General features: G+C 40.4%; 1 protein-coding gene and 1 long non-coding RNA gene across 3 annotated transcripts in view; one reads left to right on the forward strand and one right to left on the reverse strand.

Moving 5' to 3' along the window:
* LOC107079168 (uncharacterized) lies at nt 1–14,863 on the forward strand. 2 transcript variants are annotated; one of them, XR_001480139.2, is made up of 3 exons: nt 1–113; nt 3,465–3,607; nt 14,146–14,863. It is a non-coding gene; the product is annotated as an uncharacterized lncRNA (long non-coding RNA). The 2 variants fall into 2 exon arrangements; XR_011191417.1 differs by lacking the exons at nt 1–113; nt 3,465–3,607 and adding exons at nt 8,792–8,876; nt 9,878–9,994.
* The window catches only part of nmur1a (neuromedin U receptor 1a), an 18,210-nt gene continuing 5,170 nt past the window's right edge, over nt 11,389–24,428 (reverse strand). Inside the window, exons 2-3 of the mRNA XM_015361384.2 lie at nt 19,608–20,527; nt 11,389–13,156 (exon numbers count right to left, since the gene is read on the reverse strand). Coding sequence (XP_015216870.1) covers nt 12,768–13,156; nt 19,608–20,505 — 1,287 coding nt within the window. The 5' untranslated portion in view covers nt 20,506–20,527 and the 3' untranslated portion in view covers nt 11,389–12,767. The remainder of the gene's footprint in view (nt 13,157–19,607; nt 20,528–24,428) is intronic.

A 24,428-nucleotide genomic window follows, 5' to 3' on the forward strand; every position in this document is an offset into this window, starting at 1 on the left:
CTCCCAGTTAAGGTCCTCTCTTTCCCATCTCTAAAAGCCTTGGAGGGTCTTCTTGAGGTACTGACTGTTTTGCTGGTGAGAAGGCAGTCCCAATACCTATATTGTTACAACAGGTTTGTACTGTACATATATATACACATACATTTTCTATTATTTGGCCAAAATGCATTTCAGTATTTAACAATTATGTTCTAATTAATGCAATTAGCTGACAAATATAAAGAGATTGTTTACATAATTTAGTATTTGGTGTTAACTTACCTGGTTGAGGTATTGACAGTCCTGGCTGGAATGTAAAAAAACTGCAACTCCCCCCCACCCCCCACTTACAAGGAATGAACCACGGAGGCTGCTATAAGGGTGAAGGTGGGGTTAAAGGAGGGGTGCTTGAAGAGATGAGAGGAAAAGGGTACTAAGCATTTAATATTTATATGTAAGAGAGCAGAACTGCAAGATTACAATTTGAGCTTCTCCCGTACCACTGTTTAACACCACCATTTATACAGTACTCCTGGTCTTAATTCCTGCTAGCTATAGTATGTGTATGAAATCACATACTACTGTATAGTTGGTGATGGGTGGAGGCTGGTCAACATTAGGCTAAAGACAAAAAAATCTAACCTGGGGAATAAGCGGTAAATAGCTCAACCACGTTGGCCTGATTTTGCAAGAGCTTTCATGGCATTTCATGGATTACAGTTTGTTTACAACGTGAATCAAATACATGTCTGAAGCAGGAAAGCTGAGGAGCAAAGCAGGAATGTCAACTCTTGTTAAGATCTGAGTTACAGATAACCTAAAGGAAGAGTTTGTAATAAGCACTTCTTCCAAAACCTTTCTGAGACTTTGGCCAAAGATGGATTTCACACCATGCTAAACCAGTGCCGACATTAACCAAAACAACTTAAGTAAGACTTTTGACAGCATCAGGTTGGTTCCTTGAGAACACACTTTTCACATTACAATGCAATGTTTAGACATCTGTGAGACAGGGCAATAGATTCAGACAAGATGGCAGAACTACATTTCCCAGAAGTTGGGATTTATTGACCTGCTGCCCATTGTCACCTGACCAGTTGGAAGCAATGGGATTTGTCAGATGACAATTTGAAAACAAGGAATAGAGGCATTTGCTGTTTGCACAAGAGAACAGGTTCTTTATTATGCACAACAGTTGAGGGAAAGGGAAGATGACCAGTCAAACGGGGTATCTGGATGTTGCAAGTGTAACAAACAGTTCTTTCTGACCCTCTGCGGACGACACGATCCAGGGAAAAGAGAGGAAACACTAGGAAAAAGATCAAGCAGGAATACGGGGATGAAAACAGGGGGGCGTGTCCAAAGCGTGCAGGTGTCCAAGGGACTGAGTTCGGGGCAAACAATCCAAAAGTAATCCAGAGGGTAATCCAAAAACACAAGAATAAGTCCATGGCCAGGTGATCCATCCAACAAGGAATAAAAAAACATGAACCGGGTCGGAACCGGCGGAAGGGGAACGGGAACAGAGATTAAAACCTCAGCGGGACCAGGCTTTTAAGGTGGACTGGGAACAGGGGACAGGTGCACATAATCAAGTCTGAAGTGAAGGGCCGGAGCACCCTTAACGAGGAGGGACTATAATCGTGACAGCAAGTTAAAGAAAAATTTGGTTTTGATACTGGGAAGCCTCTTAACTAGCTATTGCAGAAAGGGCCAAAATGAAGAGTTTGGGCAAAGTCAGGCTTCTGTTTTTTCCTGCCTTGTAAATACAGAACACTATTACCTTATGGCTGTCTTTGTGTGGTGTTGCCTTAGGCCTTCCTATTTCAGATCCTGCTGACATATCACTTCTCCCAGGCAGCTTTACAAAACCAACTAGACGCCAGTTCAGTTCAGTTTATTTGTTATATGCACAAGTGCAATGAAATGCTCTGATACAAAGACATTAAGGAATCACCAAAATGATAAACACAGAACAGAAGCAGCAGTAACAGCAACAATATAACACACAGTACAACTTAAAAACAAACAAGTCAGAAAAGCATTGTGAGAAGAGAAAAAGAACATCAGTGTGAGTCAGTGGTAGGGGTAGAGTTCAGTAACCTGACAGCTTGTGGGAAAAGACTGTCTCTGAATCTTGAAGTTTGTGTCTTTATGCTCCTATAATGCTACATCAGAGTGAAGGGGAGAGAAAAGTGAGATAATTGGTATCCTTAACAATTTATCCAGCCTTCCTGAGACAGCGAGCTGTAAAAATAGTTGCAGCACGTTGCAGCCTGGTAGGGTTTGCTAAAAGAAACTGGTTAGCACAAAAACTGTAGCCTACTGTTGCCTCGGTAACAGCGAGGGGAACTGCATCCTCCAAGAAAGCAAAAACCTGCAGCAGAGTGCTCCCCCTGCAGGAGCTCCCCCGATGTTGGTCCTGGTTACAGCGAGTCCTCATAAGACAACTTTCAGGCCTCTGTGTTTAGCACCAGTGCTCCCGCCATCAAAGGCATTACAAAGTTGTTTGCTTCTTACTCGTTCAGAAAACCCCCCGTCTGCTGTGGAACTGAATTCGATTAGGTTGATTGCACTTTTAATAAAGTTTCATTTCCTGCAAGCGGCAAATTGATGGATGGTTTTCTTGTTCCTATTTTATCCTTGCAAAGACAATCTAATTAGTTTATTGGATAACGAAAGACTTAATAGTCCTATTGTGGAAAATCACAGAGATTAATATAACATACACAGACAGGGGCCAAGCCAAGCTATACCGGCATTTGTGCAAACATTAAAATACTTTCAGCAAATTCAAGGTTTATTAAAGCTTGATTAGAATTTAGCTCTTTTTATGAAATACAACCGTTTTTTTTTATTATAATGAAAGCTTGATATTAAAACAAAAAAGAAAGGAAACAGATGGATCTAAGGTAGAAAAAAAGCCAGCTTTCTAGTCTGGTTAATTCAAATATTTATTAACAGTTGGTTTACATTGGACATCCCCCTCCTAAACCCTAAAACTAATTTTTCTTGCAAATCAACACGTTAATCCCCAAATCTGCATGGTCAGCCTGTCAGCATTGTACAGGTAGCTGTAAAATATGACACGGAAAACACTCAAGATATTTTTGGAATTGGAACAAGGAAGGAGCTTTTTGAGAACCTGCCTCACAGCCATACAGACATGTCTGGAGCCTGTAGTGTCCAGAGCCTCACAATTAAAGTGAGAGGTCTGCCAGTTGCTTGTTTTCTGTGTTGCTAATTGTTAACATCAATCATCTATTAAAACAGGGCTGCATCAGCCTTCCAATTAGCCCTTTAATGGACTGATTTAATTGAATCTCTCTGCCAGAGTGAGATGGACAGAGCTATCATTGATCAAGGGATTAAAACAGCTGTCATGCAGAGCTGTCATGCAAGGTGAATGTCTACACAAAAAGCTGAACAACAACAAAAAATAGCCCGTAGTTCATCAAATTAACACCTTAGGTCTTCCTCTTCAGGACAGCGAGAGTAATGGAAGAGAAGGATGTCTCTGAGCACCTTTTGTGTGTGATCTGCTTAGTACCCAAGTGGCACACTCTGCTTTCTGCATGATCTTGGAATCCATGATAGTCATGATGCCAGTCTGAACCAGGGCCATGAGGTGAGTACAGACTACATCTGAATATCCCCAAAACCCTCTTTAATTAGTGAGAAGAGAAAGAACACAACGGTATAGAAATATCTGTAAGACAATGCATACTTAACTTTTTATACAGTATTTCTTGCCACTTAAAGGCCAGAAATTGAAAAACGAGCAGAAGAAAAACTAAACCTCAACACTGATTTGGCAAAAGTCTATTAATGTACGATTTCATAAAATGCCGAAAAAGGTTATACTTGTTCCCTGGTATACCCAGTTGAGCTTTGACATCTGTCAATATGACTTTTAACATATCTGTGAAGAGACCAGCACTGGATGGTCTAAGCCTATTTAACAGACCCAGACTGACCCACTGAAATGTTCCTTCATCCCCTGCAGCAGTTTGTGATGCTGCATCAGTAAAGAGACCAGGAATGGAAGTGCCTGCAGGCTGCTGTAGGCGGACCATGCAGTTTGTCTCTGTAAAGAGTTAATCATTAATGTGATTATTTACCCTTAAACAGTGTGAAAGTGAACTCAGGACCCTCTGCATCCAAAGGCAGACAGACAGCACTCCCTATGCTAATTAAGCCATGTGTAACATCTGCTACATCTAGTTTAGCCTGACCTGTTCCGCCTGGGCCTATGTAGCTACACAGGAAGTGAGCTGACATTCTGCTATGTTGCCCTTCCCTTGTGTAGCAGGGTTGTAACCCACGTGGCTGAACTTTAGATCTGCCATCTCTGAGAGCCCATGCTATACAATGCAACTTACTTCAAACCTTGTGTGCCAAAAAGCTGCTTATGTTTGTTTCTTTAAGGAAAAGCATCAAACTGATACAAATTGAAATACCTGGCCCTGAAGTTGTTACTAAAGTGGTCACTAAAATCCACGTGATCCAGAAGGTGAACACAATCTGTGAAAACATTTGTTATATTGTTTTTAAATATCTACCAATTTTTGCCTTGTTTCTAAACTCTTCCAATTCCTTCTTGCATAACATTTTATTTGACAGGGAATAATGTAAGGTTAGCATGAACAGCAAATTTATGTTTGACTGTGATGGCATAACAGTTAAATTGATAAACTGACACAAATCAAGTAGTGTAAATGGATTTCTTATTAAACGTTATTTACATCCCTTTTAACAAGGGTGTCTGGTCCTGGTCATGGTGAACCAGGGTGTCTGTGGGTTTTCATTCCAGCTCAGATCTTAATGTGTTAAAACACTTGGTTGCTGGACCAATTTACCAGCTTCCCCCAGCAGTTTAGACGTGGCTGCTTTAATGAGACCTTGAAAACCTTCAGACCAGGATCGGACTCCTCTCCCTCATAAAGATGTCCTTCCAGGGCACCTCCAGGTTCTGAGAGCCAGAATTCAGCATGCTGTCTAGACTGCTCTAAAAGTTTGATTCTATTTGCAACATAAGCTTTAAAACAATATTAAAACCACCCTTCTGTGTTTATAAGTGATGAGGATATAAGTTACCTATTGTAGGGAAGGAAGTTCAAAATGGGTTTAACTATGAGTACTTCTGTCTTCTGAATGGTTGGTTGTTCAGATCCAGAAATTAAGTCTACATTTTTCTCTTTATGGGAATGATATGGATATGATTGTTTTCATATCAAATGACCCAGTATTGCTATCTACATCCAGTCCCTGCTGCCTGCAGTAGTTTCAGGTTTTATGCCACATAACCTCATAATGATATAATTGAAATAGAGATTTGCCACAGATACTCGTGTTGGAAACTTGCACACCTTTCTCAGGTCGGTGCCAGGCATAAACAGACCTGGTATTTGAGATCACTGTTCAGTCTATTATGATATAAGAACATAAGTGAGTGAGACCAATGTTATTAATTGTTACAGCTATGAGAGCATGACCTGCTGTTCTGAAATGCCTTAGCCTATGTATTCCCACTGATTGATCACCTGTGAATAGTGGGTCTTTTGAATAGGTTTGTTTTTGTTGTGTCATCGCTTTTATAAATAATGAATAGTTTCAACAAATTATATTTTCTCTGGTGGATATGTCTTTCTGCAGTTATACAATGTGCCAGTGAAAGATTGGGCAGGTCTACTAGTATTGCAGGATTAAAATCTGCACATTTCATGGTTTATTACTGTGATATGACAAGTTAATTCATCTGTGAGGGGGGAGAAGAGACAAATGAGAAATGAATACAAATGGCAACCATGTTGTAAATCTCCATTCATCTTAGACTACAAGACAGGGACTGGAGAACACTGGAGCGCAGAGTCAGCGCGTCTTTCTCGAACTGCCCAATAGGCAGAGAGCTTCAGGGAAGCTTCTGTTTCTTTTTTAACATCTGTCAAAGGCTTCAGTTTCAAGAAGGGAGTGGAGGGGAGGGGAGGGAAAAATATTAACGGGCACACTGGTGACTAATTGCAAAAGATGTACAGTAGGTATACAATGGTGATAAATGTCCATTGTTGGTTTCTCTCAATTGCAAAAATACGTTTAAAAGAGAAAAAGCCCTGTGTGCAAACTAAGAAAACAGCCCTTAACTTACCTGCCTATGCCATCCTTTACTACCAAAATAGAAATGTTCCTAAGTTTGTGTCACTGAAGTATTTCAGTGACAAGGTTGCTGCTGGAAGAGGTGTTAGTGGGGCCAGCAGGGGGCACTCACCCTGTGGTCTGTGTGGGTCCTAATGCCCCAGTATAGTGACGGGGACACTATATTGTAAACAGGCGCCTTCCTTCGGATGAGACATAAAACCAAGGTCCTGACTCTCTGTTGCCATTAAAAATCCCAGGGTGTTTCTCGAAAAGAGTAGGGGTGTAACCCCGGCGTCCTGGCCAAATTTCCCATTGGCCCTTACCAATCATGGCCTCCTAATAATCCCCCTCTATGAATTGGCTTCATCACTCTGCTCTCCTTCCCACTGATAGCTGGTGTGTGGTGAGCGTTCTGGCGCACTATGGCTGCCGTCGCATCATCCAGGTGGATGCTGCACATTGGTGGTGCCGGAGGGGAGTCCCCATTACCTTTAAAGGTAAAGTCATGCTTTGAGTGGAGTGTCTACAAAAGCGCTATATAAGTGTAAGCTATTATTATTATTATTATTATTATTATTATTATTATTATTATTATTATTATTATTATTATTATTATTATTGTGTGAGAATTGCATATTTTCTCTGTCTGAGGGAGATTTTCAGTTGGTCATTTACAATATTCAAGAAGATTAATTTTCAAGAGTTTTTACGAATGGATTGAATTGTTTTAGTTTTTTTGCTCAGTTTAAACCCCAGCTAGGGTTAGGGTTAGGACTCTAATAGTATTTAGGCTTTTTTAACCTTGTAGCTATATTTGAGGACTGGAGTTAACTTGAGGAAAGATTATACTTTCCACTGAAATGAATTTTGATTTTTCAGATAGAATTGGCTCCTTACATGGTGAAGGATCAGACATTTATTTCTCTTATTTCACTAATTTGCTTTTACTGTGTAAATAATTTACTAACATCATTTTACTAACTATCCTGCTAGAATAATGGAAAATTACTAACTGCAACTTAAGTGTGTGCCGGCTACGTGCCTGAAACGTGAAGGGCAGAGCCACATCCGGGCAGCCTGAGCAGAACTGAGTGCGTCTGATATCTGCTTAAGACATAATTAACAAAATCTAGAAGTACATACTGTCTGCTTAAACAAATTAAGAAACCCAATAATATTCTTACAGTTTATCACGTACCAAGGCTAGCAGCCTTAGCTTTACACCATATTTGGCATGGAATTGTACTGGAACTGTTCTGGGTGGGTTTTCTGTTTGTGATTTTGTATAAAAAGCATCCGTTTGTATCAACAAATTGAGTCAGTGCTTCATCGGCTTTGGCTCCCGTATGTATACGTAGTAAAGGTAATGTCTGCTTCATACACACCTGGATCATGTCTCCTTTGTTGGACACAGCAATGGCATAGCACAATTTAAGAAATGTGTATCAAAACTAAGTGAAATTAAAAAATGTTAGGAAAAGGCATTGTATTGAATGAAGTCTCTTAATTTTGTCATTTGAAGTGGAATTTGAGGAAAACATGGTGTCAAATTAGGATGGGTCTTCCAACCCTAACTCTAGTCAGGCCTGAAAAGTACTGTATGCTCCTTTACAGATGCAGCCATTTAAAATGCACAAACTATGCTGCGGTAAAACGCGTCTCAACGTGTCACTGCTGAAGGACAATCTTTTTCCAATTAAGAATTTAAGCTGTATGCTCTTTAGACTTAATAATTTTAAACTGTGTATTCCAGCATGCTAATCATTAAACATTAAAAAGTTGGTATATTTTATAAAAGCAAGATTGCTCAGTTAGACAAAAGTACACAACCTTCCACCTTCATCATTCATCATTAATATAGGAACATAAACATATTAAGTAAACTGTATATGGCTGGTATTGGTAGTTTAAATAAAAAATACACACCAGTATTCCACTTTCTTCCTAAACATTTTAAGCATTTCTTACGAGATTTTAAACGAGAGCAAGTATTCATAGAAAAGGTTAAACCATTATAGCGTTTTATAAAGCTTAGGAACTTAATATAGTCAGAATGAGCACATCAAAAGTTTCCCAAATGTTTTACAGAAACATTAAGTCACAGTTAAAAACTTTGATACGTAAAATGTTTATGAAGATGGTGGAATACAGTTGTGTATTTTAACTTTAAGCTAACACTCCCAGCCATATACTGTATGTATAATATATTTATATTCCAAAATAATATAGTTTATGACAGACATTATGCTTCTGTTATTTTATGCCCAGCTCCCAGAATTTCCCTTTAGTTGTAAAATTCCACACACAAACAAACAGTATAGAAACAGAATAAATTAAGAAATCATTTCACTAACATCTAACGGAACACAAGTGCCACCTCAATAGTCTTTGGCCAGTGAATTACATAATGCAATGTGCCGTGTTACTTCCAACGTATTTGGAAGAAAAACTGGGTGGCTGCACCTGTAGGTCATCTAATTCTGATGATTGGTAACACCTGTTAATGAACTCAGCAGGTGCTCTGTTCAATTTATAGAGCTCTGGTCTTTGAAGGCTGAAGGGAACTCAGGTTGTGGTCCCAAATGATCCCTAAATTATTTATTGATTTCTTAGGCTATCAAATCACAGTTATTATTCTGAGCTTTTAGAAATCTGCGGGCGCTTTCTTTTACTCTCTCTCTCTCTCTCTCTCTTCAGGAATGGCTATACATTAGTCATCACACAGCACACAGAAGTTTGAGTCTTTTCAAGTTGCACATGAGGTAAGCACAAAATGGTCTTCGGTGCGCCTCTAAAAAATTGAGAAGTATTAGCAGTGTTTGAAGGACATGCCTTGCAATAATCACAATATACAGATTATTGTGGTTAATGTGGCCTCAGTGCTAATATTCTTATCTTACTGAGCAGGTCTTACAGGGGCTATTAAAGGAAATGAATTCAATATTTTAATCCTTGATTTAAAAGTAAAAAGTCAAAAGGCATGGAAATGTGTAAAAACAAATTTATCAGAATTCAGAACTTAATCTCAGCAATTAACCTTGAGATCTCTGGTTTTGTGGAAGTAGGTGCAGTACACAGTCATTTGTATTTGCTTGACAAGTGGAATCTGCTTTGCACATGTGTTTTATCTTCTATTGAACTTCAATGCTCTCACTTTCTCTTTGTCTATTCTTTTCTCTGATCAATCTTATTGCATTTTTAGCTGCTACAGTATGCATCATAGTTCTCACTTAGTCTCTCAATAAGTCACCATGTGGGAGGTCACACAGGCTGTAGGTCAGGATAATAACATAGGTGTAAAAGCACAAGGAAAAGAAAAGAAATAAACAGGTGACATTAGGTTTCACATTTAGAGAAGGAACTTTGTTGGATTTGCTGACTGCTGGGAATTGTGGGTGTACAGTAGGTAAACCTAGTCTACCTGAGAACACCGGTGGGTATAGTATCTGATTCGAAGTGTTAGACTTAACGGAATTTGTTTGGATAATAAGCAGTTGGATTAATGTGGACCTGTGGGGGAACCTAGCCATCGAGGAACATTAAGTAGCAAAGAAAAACTGAAGGATCGTGGTAAGGACCCGCTCCTTTAAAATCCACTTTTTCTTGATTCTGTCGGTATTACCAGTGTGACTGTTGCTTGTAACACTCATTCTGAAACACTCAACATATCTGCTCTCGTTAGGTTAGAGTTCTCCTTCTTTCCTAGGGCTTTAGGTTATACAGGAGTGGAAGAAGGGCTTGTAACATCTGTTCCCCTCCCCAGGGACCTGTGAGCGAGCATGTTTTCAAAACAGATGTGCAGTTCAGGCAGTGTTCCAGCATGGTTTCTTATCAGCAGCCAGTAACAATACAGCAGCCAACAACAATACAGACACGCACGGTGAGTTCAAAATACAGAGGTCTACTTTGAAAAAGAAGACAGGGCCAGCTTGATCTGGCACGGCTATTAGAAATAATAGAAGACATCAATAGAATCAGAAAGTGTTTGTTTTCAAAGTGACAAACGTTGTGTTTTTTTTCAATGTCCCCCCACACGCCTAATGAGGTGATACAGACAGACTTACACAAAACGTCTGCAGGATCTGCTGTATGCTAGATTGAACAAGATCCATGGGGCTTGTGGCCTTCAGCTGTATTCCACCATCAGACCCTTACATGCGCAATGAAAAGGCTTATTAATGGCCAGCAGTATTTTAGTCACATTCATCATTGTTAGGCCAGACATTTACAAGCACATGGAGCTATACTGTAACAGGTGTGTAGTGTGTAACTATCCGCAAGAAAATCAGCAGCAATTGAAAACAGGGATGTTTAGGTACAAATTCCAATTGAGTAAAGTCATTTCTCTCAGGCTGTTACCTGTCATCTATGTGTGGTAAAAAGTGCCCCTTGCAGTCAGGGGTGTCTTCCAGCAATAAAATCCTTCATTAAAGTAGGGCAACTTCTACGCTAAATAGATAGTAAAACCCAAGAATAACAAGTTAGGATTGATACAATATAATGTAGTAACAAAGTTGGTTACAAACTGAATCACAATGCCTTTAAGTATTCACAGCACATATTATATTACTAGTATTTACAAGTACGGTATGTTAATATTTCAATAGTCAGCCTCAATGTCTGGATAATGTTCACCCAGTACATAATATCTCCATTTGTAATTATAATTGGTGTTCACTGGAAAATATCTCTTAAGTCTTAAGCATTTGTGGATGAAAGCCTACAAATCTCCACATTTTTTATATTATACGGATGCTTGTGTTTAGTGTCAAACACATTGCTTCTAACATGGATGAACAGCAAAATTACAGTGAAACTGTGTTTCATTTCCTTGAAAGAAATGTGAATCTTTAATTGCACAGCTTTAAAGTTTTTAGAAGCCATATTAGCATCAATGAAGTTAATCGACAGCTGGAGTTATAGCATAGTCCAGCAGATCTGGTTTAGGTAGTGAGGAGAATGAGAGTGATGTCATCTGTCTTGTCTGATCACAGTGATAGGTACAGCCTCCAGAATCTTTTGACATCATTATAAAGCTTTGCAGGCTCCCTATGGCAGTACAACACTTTTTTTCATTTTTTCCACTTTGATCTAACTCATCTAACAGACAAGGTCTGGTGATGTTTTTTTTAGAGAACTCATCATAGTCAATGCCACACACATGCATTACTAATGAAGCCTTTATTTACAAACATTTAAAAAAGAGAAAAAAGTAAAATCTGACTTCTGTGAAAATTAACTTCAGGAGGCTCCTGAGTGACTCAACCTGTAAAGACCTAATAAGACGGAGAACAGGATTCGGTCTAGGTACAGGTCACTAGCTAAACACAGCTGGGACATCCAAAGGACAACTAACAATTGTCTGAGTAATGCCAGGGTTGGAGAGTTTGAAAGTAGGCCAGATTTGTCTTTTCTTGCTACACAGTAGTGCCCCCCTGTGGCTGTCCAGCTGCTGGTAAACTTGAAGCATTAGCAGCGAGACTTGGGTGAATTATCCATTTAAAGGAAAAACAAGCAGATGTTCTGAAAGAAAGTGAGATGTTGTTCTTGCCTTTTCCATATGACACAAATATTAACAGCCTTCTTGTTACTGGAAGCTGAGATGAGGCACAAGACAAAAAAAAAAGTTCTTTTATAAAAGCAAGAAATTTATGAGTTCCATTCAAGAGCTCTTGCTGCGTGCCAAGTCTTTGAGGAGGAACAGTCTTTGAGGTGAAGGCCTTTTTTTGTCTTCCACTGTTGGTACAGGAAAGGAAAGGAGAGTTCCAAAAGATGCTTTTTACACATATATAATTTTTAGTTATATAATACATAGTGGAAAAGCATTATCTTTATTTTACAAGTAGACATAGACAAACTGTAGTTTGTATTATTTAAACTGATTTTGTTTGGGTTACTTCCAATTAGCAGTACTATTTATTTATAAACTGTGTTAGCTAAATGTGTTGGTTTGAAACTGGTAGGGAAGCACCCAAGATCCCCCTAATGACCAGCCAGCACTGCAGGCAAAACATTTGTCTACACCTCCATCCAAAGCCCTCATGGGACTGCTTCTCACATGCCAGATTAAGTTGTGCTGTCCACTTCATAAGTAGGATAAGAAGAGATGGGGAACCTTCTGTTGAAGGACAAGCTAGTGATAAGTACCAGTCTTTGGCCATTGGCTCTGGCCAAACCTCTCTGGTTAATAGTTGTCACTGTCCTGCTGAATGACTCCAGCCTTTAAGGACGTATGAGTCATAGGAGATGCAGTAATTCAAGATAATGCTAGCTTATGTTTTTATTCCATATAAAACTAATGCATGCTGCTTAGTGAAAATTTAGCAGATGTCTTTCATTTCATTTTTGCTAAATCCACTTTTTAAACAATTAACAACCATCTAAAGTAATAGAAAGTATATCTTGATTTAAAGGCAAGGTGAAAAACCTGTCCTATCTCAAATTGTCTGATTGTGTTGGCAAACCTAGCCTCCTCTTCCAGGAAGGACAGGTGGTATTTAAGGAATGGATCTGCTTTGGACTTCCAACAGAGTTTGCAAACAGTAACTGGGCATGAACTGGATACTAGCTTATACAGAGGTGTGGCCCTGCCTGTGGTTCCATAAATGTACAGGGAATGAGTCATGTGGAGCTGTCATGCTCTGCCACTGGCACTAGGTGGTTGTGGTCTCATTGTCAGGCTGACACTCAATGTAGACATCATACTCTTCTCCATCGGAAATCGCGACCCCATTGCTGGGTGGGGTCTCGCACACCGTGCTGCGCAGAGTTACCCGCGTGACGCTGAGGGAATACTTCCTGGTTCCTGGCTGATGAGCCTGGCGGCACATGACCTCCTTGAACATTTCACGGAACCGTGTGGACATGAGGTTGTAGAGGATGGGGTTGACGGCGGAGCTGAGGTAGAAGAAGACTCCAGAGATAATGTGCACGCACTGGTAGAGGTGATGCATGAAACTTGTCCAGTGGTTGATGAAGCTCCACATCAGCCTGTCCGTGTGGAAGGGGGCCCAGCAGATTGCGAACACCACAACCAGCACAACTACAGAGAAACACAGAAGGGGCAGTTAATGTAGAGTCACTTTAAGGTCTTCATGGGGAACAGTGCACATAAATTAACTCTAACTCAACTGGCCCACTGTAGGACCACTCTACAGTGACCCTGCAGCTCCTGAATCATCAGCTCTAATCCTGATGACAACAATACCTCTTGTCAATCCAGCTGGGATGGAGACTGAACAAATTACTGATGCTTAAATACTTCTGCAGTGTTTTAAAGCAGCACACCTACTCCACAGGGACTGCATTTATTTAGTCAGCACATTGTTTCAAAGGACACAACCCGGCCTTGTGAAAATTAGTTGCACTTCCAGGAAACAACTTCATAAAAGAATCATCTGTCTTTAAGGCTTTATCTTTTGAGAGAGTTGCCAGAACATCTATCAGTTGTTCACGGGTAGGAAGGGACTCCTTTGTTCTCACTGAAGGTAGTTCTGCAACTCATTCACTATCGGCACCTGAACTGAACAGCAGATTAGGAGGAAACATCCAAAATTACTGAGCCAGTTACAATAGCGGGAGATACTTAGCTAAGTAAGACAGAAAGCTTGAACTGGAATTCAGCAGCAACAACAGAATTTCCACCTCTACTCATTCACACACTCCTATAATAACCAGAGCTTGGCAGCTTTTTAATGTCACTCCTGCAAGATGGCAGCTCCTGTAGTAAATTGCTTATTATCATTGTACAGAGGCTTTTGCTTGAAATGTCTGATCCAAAGGGAAGAGTGTCAACTTCTGTTCCACCTGCACCACTTTCAGCAGCTGCCCAGTTTTTCTCCGAGATCTCCAAAGCTCAGTAGTGCTAGACCTGGGAGATATGAAAGGTCCAGGCTTTAGTGTGGTATAGGTGCTTGCAGTTTGCAACAGGGTGATGTTGCTTAGAACTAAGCTAAGCAAATAAGTTCAGACATGCTGCTTGAGGTGTCATTATTCCATTCATCCATTTTCTATCTGCTTTATCTAATTCAGGGTCACCCACAACCTACGGAATCTTGGAAAGCAAAGGGTGCAAGGCGGCATACACCCTGGATGGGATGCCAGTCCAAAAATATGAATCATCAAGGACAAGGTTGATAGAACAAGTTCATATGTCAATATGTCAACCTCCATATGTCAATGAGGCTTCAATGTGGGCCTACTTAAAGTTAAACTGGTGGTTAAATTGGAGAAGCAGAGTGATCATACCCCTTCTTAATTAAGACAACTATCACTGAATGACAAGTATGGTCTTTTTCTGAAAAAGTCCCCTACAGAACAGGATTTGAAGGCAGAACCACCAGGAAAACAGAAGAAAAAGGAGACGCTTACTACAACCCAAGAGTGAATGGAAACACTCTAGGTAAACTCTTAACAGCTGTGTAGCAAGGCTCTAGTCTCAATTTCACTTTTCTTGCTGCACAGAGTCTCAGAGAGTTAGCAACATAATGCATTTAATGGGTAAGACACTGGCAATTTATGAGGGCAATTTATGTGCCCCTGATTTGTAGCCATTTACCCACTGTGGGTTTGTAATTAGGTCACAGACATGAATCCCCTGAGAAAATGAAATCCTGTCACATAATGTAATGACATGTGGCAGGAGAAGCCTTTCTTGCTGCTCCTGAGTTTGTTTCAATTAGCAGGCTACATGCTTAAGCTCTGAAAGTTTGCTGAATGTTTTGCAGAACTTGACAACCGCAGTGCTAAAGAGGACCTGACTTTTGTCAATACAGTTGCTGGCATTACATGACAAAATGACATGATGGGTTTTTCATAAAGCATCAGCAAGGTCTGAAGCAATGAGTCAGTAATCAGTTTTCTATTTATTTGTGTGAATTGATTTGGGTCGGTGCAGATGCTCTCATTCATTATTGAGGCAGGAGAATTCCACTGCTTGTTCCCCTTCCTGGATTTAAAGGTGTGGTGTGTATGTGCCTCAGCTGCTGGAGAGAAAATACTTCATTGCTTTCTATTGTAACATGTCTCTCTCAAAAACCCAACAGAAACGTTCTGTAAATAAATGTCCAGGATGTCAAAGCATCATTTTGTAGGCATATTTTTTTAGTTACAGAAATACATTTTCTCCTGGGTCCTATATACAGTTGGCTAGATCTTAGATGTGTCTGTGTTTATTACTTTTGTTCGCTTTTATGCGGATAAGTATTTCTGAAGGCATTTGCTGCATTACCTCCTTTGAGCAACCTAATTCTTCATTTCAGCTTCACTGGAAGGAAGTAATTGAACATGAATGAATTCATTGGGCTTCCATTTATTTACTCAATGTAATGTTACACATTGCCAAAACAGAGATAAGGGCATTATAGAAAAAGGCTTGGATTTTAACAGACAACAGTGGCTCAACTGGTCAATTAAAATTCTCTCCACTCTGGGACTTGTCCTTAGGTGACTGTGACTAGGATACTCCATGTGCTTGTGTACAGCTGGACAGGCAATGGCTGGTTTAGAGTAAGCCAGGATTACTTCCCTGTGCCATGCAGCAGCAACTCTTGTGACAAAGCAACACTGTAGCTAGTGAGAAGTGTGAGGAGTTTAATTTAATTCAAACAAAATGACCTGAATATGTAAAACAAAGACAGCTTTCATAAACCACTGTCTGTGCATGAGTTTATACATTAATGTTCACTATGGCTTTATCCCTAACTTTATCTTTTACTGTGAAACAGAGTCTTCTGCAGTTCCAAGACACAATACAACTGAGCAAATGGGAAACAATGCAAAGTCGCACATACAAAAACTCCTGACAAGGTCACACACAATTGCTCACATCATTGCTACAGTATCTTACACTGGCTGCACGTACCTGTTAATTTTAGTATCTTTAAAATGCTTAGGTTCTAGGCTCTGCATATTAGGACTCCTCATTGGTACCATTTAACTTCCCTTACCACCATGTGATCTTTGCTCAGAGACCTGGTTTACCACAATACAGTAATGTGCTTCTATTGTTTGTTTGCATGTTGACAGAGCTTGGCCCAGAGCTCTCAGACACCATCGCAAAGGAAATCAGGCAAGTCAAAGACACGGTGGGTAATGTAGAAAATAGCTCCGTGTAGGCGGCCCCCCAACGAACAGCACAAACGATGAAACTCACATCATTTGTTAGTGCTGCTTTCATTTCCGGGATATAGCGCCTTGTTTTTTCGGGGTCATAACATCACTCAGCTCCCCTACAACACTGTAGTGGACCTGAACTGCTATCATTCATTAGTTCTGTATTTGTGACAGTTTGTGCCATTGAAAGTAGCTTCCCAGCTGCTTTCGTTCTCGAGATATAACGGCTTCTTTTTCGGGGGGTGACCTTACCAAGCCCCCCTACAACATTGTAGGGGAACTGAGCTGGGTTCGTTCCCGAGATGCAGCACTTCTTTTTTGGAGTGATCATGTGACCACGCACGGTGCCTTTGACCTGCTTGTTAAAGCCTTTTTAAGAACATGCAATTGTTTTCTAATCTTTGCTTTTTAAAAGGCTGAACACTCAGTTCTTCTAAATAGGGTATGAGATTGGAAACAAATTTAATTTTCCTATTCACACAGATGCACAGAAGATACTGGCATTAAATGCAAAATCAATCGCTGCCCACCCTCCAGGCAGAGAAAAAAATTCAGACACTGTTATTCTCGCACTGATAATAGAGTGCTTGAATTTAACAGAGGGGGTCTCTGGAGGTCAAAGTCGCCGTGCATGGTCACGTGATCACCCCAAAAAAAGAAGGTGCTAATCTCGGGAATTAAACCACCTGGGAGGCTACTTTCAATGGCACGAACCGGCACAAATGCAGCACTACGAATAAGTCCAGTTCAGTTCCCCTACAGTGTTTAAGGGGGGGGGGTGAGTGATGTCACGACCCCGAATAAACAAAGCGCTATATCTTGGAAAGGAAAGCAGTACTAGAGCTCATTTCGACAACAGAAACCGGCACAAAGGCAGCACTAAGACAATGAGGTGGGTTTAATCGTTTGTGCTGTTTGTAGGTGCTCAACTTCGCGGAGCTGTAGAAAATCTAGAATTAATCTAAAACGTTTTTTAGAATTGTTTTTACAAAATTCAAACTCCTGAACTCAATCATAGATTCAGTTTTTTGAGAGGTTTCTCTTATGACAGTGGGATATTTTGTCCTCTGTTTATTTAATATTTTACATTTTCTGCCATTTATTAATTTTAAGTAAAAGCACTACACTGCAAGGCATTGCGGAAAAAAAGATATCTGCTGATTTTAAGGAGTGTCTCTAACTTCAAAATAAAAGGTGATATTTGGAAACAAAAGCTGCTGAAGGATTGCATTTTCCCAGGATCTGGTGGAAATGTGTTTTTCCTGGTTCCAGGTAGACTGTGCTGATCCTAGCCCTGGAACCAGGTAGCATCTGATAGATCTGACATTTACCCTCCAGGGCCCCTATTTCCCTAAAAGCATCAGGAAGACCATATACTGTATGAAAGGATGCTGCTCTGTCCCCACTGTATTTAGTGGTGGTTCAGTCAAAGCAAATTTAATCAAGCAGTTTCTCAGAAAGTTATAAGTGAATCACTGTAGGAAATTACAACATTCTCCCCACACTCCCCTCTGTGAACAGAGATCATTCAGAGCCCATCATGCTTTCACTTGTATTTCCAGAGGACACTTTTAACAATCCGTCATATCCAGCCTCCTCCTCAGTGGACGTAATTGATAGGTAAATCCTTCTAAATCAAATTTGAAAGACAGTAGTTACATAAATGCGCAGGGTCACCATCAGCACTAATTTACTTGTACAGGACTGAGTATATTAATGAGTCTAACTGTCAACCCTACTCCTAACATGGTACTGTAATCTGATTTGAGGAAATTACATTTCTTCGTCATTTGTAGCTGTAACAATTCCTGTTTTAGACAGGTTTGGAAAGGTGGTAATGGATTAGTTTGCTAATTAGTTTGTGTGAAGAATGAATGCACTGTTGTGAAGAACATTCTGCTAGTGTAATGTGGTCCACCATTTGTTTCAGACAGTCACCAGGACATAGGGAAACAAGCTGTAAGGGCATGAGGCTCTGCTGTTGCAGTCTACTTGAGAAACAGCTTTTTTGACATACTTCTCTGCAGTTGCTTGGCTTGATGCTTGATTGCCTTCCTATCCAATTATCTCTCTCCTCCAGCCTTCTGTTGAGCATTGACATCTACAATAGACAGCTTTTGCATACTGATTCTACTGTATAACCTTTAGGCTGATTGGAGAAAAGAGAATACAATAATAAGTAATAAGATGTCCAGTTAATTTTTATACACCTTTTGTACTCCAGTGTCTGAAGACATTCTCAATTTTCCAGCAGTGATACAAGGTGTGCTCAGCAAGAAAAACAACCAGAGATTCATACAGCAGGCACATTTTTTCTCCCTCTCTTCTTAGTCATTCACAAAGAGCTGAATTAGGGTATCATGAAATATTTTTTTCAATAATTTTTGGAGTAACATTCTATATTTAAGAATAAATAGCAGGGTTTTGAAGTGGCTGCATAATATATCATGATGCTAAAGCTGCTTTAGTATCCTGCCTATATTTTTGATTGCCATTGATAGCCTCCAAATGATTATTTCACCTCAGATAGAAAGTGCATAGTGCACTCATTTTTGACATGTCATCTTGATTTTGGTGGGTGTGTCCTTGAGGCTGCTTTTTGTTTAAGCTCCTGGAGAAATGCCATTTGTACTGGTTATTTCTGCAGCATCAATGTGTGTAGAGAATTGCATTGAAGGCAGGCTGACATCTTAAAACTTGTGAATTTAAATACCTGTCAGGATGTGTAAAGTGCAAAGAAAAATGACAAGTGAATTGCATAGACAGTTCAGATCCTTATTTTGTGAACATCTTCCTGTGTCAACAAAACAGTAGAGGTCTTCCTTGTCAACTGCCAGAGTTACATTCCTGAAAGTCTCCATAATTTCAAAAACTGCTGTTGGTAAATACTTGAAAATAGGGTTTAGATTTCCCACAGTCTGTGTCTATGGCTAACATAGTTTGCAGATTTCTCTATTAAAAATTATAAATATAATAATGCGAATTTAAAATCAACATATAAAAGTAATATGAATAGTAAAACTGGATGTTATTTATCTTGAATCCTGACACTTAAAAATAATGAAAGAGTTACATAATGGGGCACTCAGATTAAATATCCATGTTAATATGAAAAATCCAAAACCGAATGCCTAGCTGGGCAGAGAGACATGGGTTCGCAAGGGAGATCAGTGTGAAAAGCAAGGAAACAACAAGAGTCATGAGCTGGTGGAACAACTGGGCACTAAAGTTTCCATGTATGAACTGTGTATGAGATGGGGATTTCCTGTGGTTGAGGCGGTGCTCAATATGGAAACAGTGTGTGAGTAAACAAAACCACACTTGGATGAAACGGTAAGTGTGGGTGTGTGGAAGAGTATGTGCGTTTGGAGAAAACTCACAAAGCATCTTGGTGACCTGCCTTCTCCTGGCCTTCTGCTGCTGGATGCGGATGTTGTGGTAGCTGTCCCTGCCGAGGCCGGACTTGGCCTCGAGGACCTGCAGCATCTTCTCGCGCTTGAGCTGCAGGCCAATAAGCAGGTACAGCACGCTGATAGTCAGCATGGGCAGAACGAAGAACAGCAGAGTCGTGATCTGGATGATCAGGTTGTACATCCAGCGGGGCTTCACCAGCGTGCAGATAGCCGACTCTTGGATCTGGCAGCCAGTGGCAGACACCAGGTAGGAGACGTCGTGCAGGCTGGTGTTGGGGATTGCGCAGAGCACTGACACTGCCCACACGGTCACAATGACGCGCTTGGCATGGGTACGGGTCACCACGTACTTAGCCTTGAGAGGATGCACCACAGCAATGTAGCGCTCCACACTCAGGGCTGTCACATTCAAGATAGATGCAAAGCACACCGTCTCAAAGAGAAAGGTTTTGAAATAGCAACCCCCCTTGCCAAACAGGAAGGGGTAGTTGCTCCACATCTCATACAGCTCCAGTGGCATACCCAAAAGCAACACCAGCAGGTCAGACACAGCCAGACTGAAGAGATAATAGTTAGTGGGTGTCCTCATCACCTTGTTACGGGCGATCACGGTACAGGTCAGCGCATTACCCACTGCTCCCACCACGAAGATCATGAGATAGGCGATGCAGACAGGCAGAAAGAAGGAGGAGCGGCGGGGCCCCAGGTATTTCTCCAGCAGCTCCTCCTGGCTCAGACATAGGTCCTCCATTTGCTGACTCCAGTTGCCTAGGAAGCTGTTGTTGTAAGGCAGGCCTGTGCTACACACCAGCTGGCTACTTGATGGATGCAGAAGGTCCTGTGTGGAGCAGTTGTGCCTGGCCATAATCACAGATGGAGACAAGTACCTGCAATTGATGGAGACAAAACAAATGTAAAGAAGGGGAGGAAAAGTGCTGTATAAATGCAATTAATTAAAGGAGCACCATTCACTCGAATTGCAAGCGATCTCTTAGTCATTCTTTCTTAACAAGTCTGGGAATTATTATTCTGAATTGGGTTTACTATGGAGCATACAAGTGGCCATAATGCACAATATTTGGAGATGTTGAGTTTTACTATATGCTATGTTTTGAAGGAGATATTAGAATGGATTTGTTTTATTTAGGAACAGGATCACCAATCAAAAAAAGATCAAAGAAATTCATATATGATTGGACCTTTAGACCTGATGCAGTCAAAGGTCTGGTTTACAGCAGGTTCCTGCACTGCAGTTCTATACATATGAATGAATACAGAAAGGTCTACAGGAATAAATATGAGGAATGGAGAAGGAGAGAATGAGTGAAATAATAGAAGCTAAGTAAGAAGTCAAGGTGAGAAACTAAAACTAAGGAGATAGAAAAGAAGACAATGAACAGCACAGGGGAGATATAAAGAAAGTATCTTTCTAGTGCTCTTTCTCTTACTGTGAACTCCTGCTGCTAATGTGAGCTGTTTAGTGCTGGTGTCTGAGAGCTTTGCTTCATTTAACTAAATCGTTCTAGCTCAATGATGGTCAGCAGTTTTTGAATAGATGATGTATTAAGTGCTGTTAGAAACAAAAAAAGTGAAAGCAGCTTGAGATTCCAAATTAGCTGGAACTAAAATAGTCTGTTTCAGGCAGCACGCACTGGAGGACACCAGTGCCTCTCTACAGTCAAGCTGGGAGCTACAGGTATGTATCCCGTGGCTCTTATGATTTCCAAATTGTCGACTCCTATTGCAAATGCTAAATTTGATCAAAGATCTTCGTAGCTGACGCGTCTCATGTACTCCCTGCTGAGCTCTTGCAGACTGCACATGAATCCTAAAAAAAAATCAAATTGCTAATAGCTGTATTACATTCTATTCCAATCATAAGATCAAAAGAATCACCTGGACCTTTCATTCACTATTCACTATTATGGATAACCAACATGTAATTCTTGTTCTTTATAGACTGCAGGGTTTCTAATTTGAGGTTTGACTCAGAATGACCTTACACATAACATTGAAAAACCCCTTGCCTCTAACCACAAGAAATCATAGTAAAGGGAAAAGTGGTATGGTAAAGCATACTTCATATATGTGTAGCAGGGCAGGCACAGAGCTGAACCTTCTGCAAACTACTGCAAGCTAACTATTAGGTTAATCACCGCAAAACCAAAGAAAAGATATTGTCATCTTGCCTTGAATGTAAGGTGGTGGTGATGGAGCAGCAGGCAAGGAAACAATCAAGTTAAGATAATAAACGAAAGTGGAGCTGACCACACAAGGATTGTTTGATTCTTATCAAAAATGAAAGATGAGATGTCATTTTGGGGTTCAAAATCTGCGTTTTAGGCACGATGACAGTGTCTGCCAGCAGCCATGTCACCCTGCAACTTAAAATTGGCAGCCCACTGAAGCTAAGCAGGTGTGAGCCTGGTCAGTACCTGGATGGGAGACCTCCTGGGGAAAACTAAGGTTGTTGCTGGAAAAGGTGTTAGCGAGGCCAGCAGGGGGCGCTTATCCTGCGGTCCATGCGGGTCCTAATGCCCCAGTATAGTGACGAGGACACTATACTGTAAACAAGCGCCGTCTTTCGGCTGAGATGTAAAACCGAGGTCCTGTCTCTCTGTGGTCATTTAAAAATCCCAGTTTCTCGTAAAGAGTAGGGGTGTAACCCTGGCATCCTGTTTCCTATGCCTCCTAATAATCCCCCTTTATGAATTGCCTACTGTACATTACTTTGTTCTCCTCCCCCCCCTCTCCGACGGCAGGCGGAGTGACGCACCGGTTGGAGTATTCTCGGTCGCATTTAATGGCAACGTCAGCTCAAAGATTTAGTTCAAACTACCAAATGGAGACGGGCGTGCCGACAAGCAGACCTTGCTGATGCGGGATTAACGCTAGGATGAGAGAGAGCCACGATGACAGTGCCTGAGCTCCTGAACTGGAGTTTAACTAAACTGTGATGTTTATTAATTAAGTGAACAATAAACAGTACCTTCCAATCTGTATTCCAAGCAATACACGTAGTTACAAATGAACTGGGTGCGCAATTTGCAGGCAATTTGCTTGAGAAGAAGATTATGCCAAATTGTTTTTTTTGATTTCCTATTTAATCATGACATTGCCTTGGCCTTCAGCTGAATTGTCTACCTGTATTTTCCACTGTGCACAAGTCTGTTTTATTCAGCCCCCAGCTCACCCTTTCCTGCTCTCTGAATTTATCAGCTGGCTTATTTGTTTTAAACAGATCATAAGTGTGTGGAAATGACTGGTGCTGAAATTGACTAGGTAGAGCACTTTACCTAGAGCACTGCCGCTCATATAATTTGTAAAACAGCAATGGGTTCAACAGCTTGAAAATTCCCATTACTGGCATGTTTTTGAAGTGAATTAATAAACAAATTGGTTAATTAGCCAGGCTTAGGTTCTGTGCACTTTTCTTCTGTGAACAAACTACACAGAAATGAATTCTCAGCCTGGAATCTATTAGCTTCTGCATCATAATGTTTGCTACATATGTATAAAGAAGTGTGTAAATGCCTCAGAACAGACCGAGATGGATGCACAAATAGCCACTTGCCCTTTTTGCATTTTTCCTTTTCTTATATTGTTCAAAATTACATATGTGGCACACATTTGGGGTGGAGCGGTGGCTCTGTGGCTAACGATCTGCGCCTGTGGTTGGAAGGTTGCTGGTTCAAATCCCGCAGCCGGCAGAGGAATCCTACTCTGTTGGGCTCCTGAGCAAGGCCCTTAACCCAAACTGCTCCAGGGGTGCTGTACAATGGCAGACCCTGCGCTCTGACCCCAAGCTCTCTCCCTGTCTGTGTGTCTCATGGAGAGCAAGCTGGGGTATGTGAAAAGATAATTTCTAATGCAAGAAACTGTAAAGGGTTAATACATTAATGTTATATATTTTATATATATACATAAATTTACCAATGAAATAATCACAATTACCCTGTCTTGACAAAGAGTAGAGGGCATGATTAGGGCTGTGTTTACTTGTAGGCTGACTACGATGTTCTCTACTCCTGGGAAGAAGTCTAACAGGATTAGAAATTAAGTCACTGTTGGAACAAAATGACACCTAATAGTGACTTTCAAATCTTTAACTTGCCTTTGACAGAACAATTTCTGTTCCACAGTCAAACTGGAAAGGATAGGATACACCTCTTCATATTAGAGAAACATAATAAACACTTAATTCCTTAAGTATTGAGGTTATTTTAGCTGCTACAAGTATTGTTTTATAGCAACATTAGGTTTTCTCTTATTGTTATTTAACTACTCATATCTTAACTTTTTGTCTCATTTTGCAATAAACACACAAGAAATGGAGAGGAAGACGATTACTAGTTTCTGTATGCAGCTTCAACTAATTAAAATGATAATGAACTCCTGAAGTTCAGCCGTCTGTTCTAAATTGCATTGATTGTGATAAAACGGTGACTGCAGTCATGCCTCTTTAAAATTCAGATTGAATAATATTTCTCCAAAACATGCAGGAGTTTTGAATTTTGAACTTCTGGTTCTTTTTTTGAGATCAGCATTTTTAATTGAATTTTCATGTATAGATTAATAAACAAAACACAAACAAGAACAAACATCAACCTTACTATCAACATGACAGTATCAACAGTCATGCAATTGTATCCGAAGCTCATGCAATACTAGTTTAATACATATGAATATGGAACACACAATATGTATTGTGTAACCAGAAGAACGTCTGGTCCTTTTTTATAGACTTCGGGGAGTAAAAGAAAAGAAATCAGCAAGTTTCATGCTCAA

This window comes from Lepisosteus oculatus, chromosome 13, assembly GCF_040954835.1.
Source record: "Lepisosteus oculatus isolate fLepOcu1 chromosome 13, fLepOcu1.hap2, whole genome shotgun sequence".
In the NCBI taxonomy this organism is placed as follows: Eukaryota; Metazoa; Chordata; class Actinopteri; order Semionotiformes; family Lepisosteidae; genus Lepisosteus; species Lepisosteus oculatus.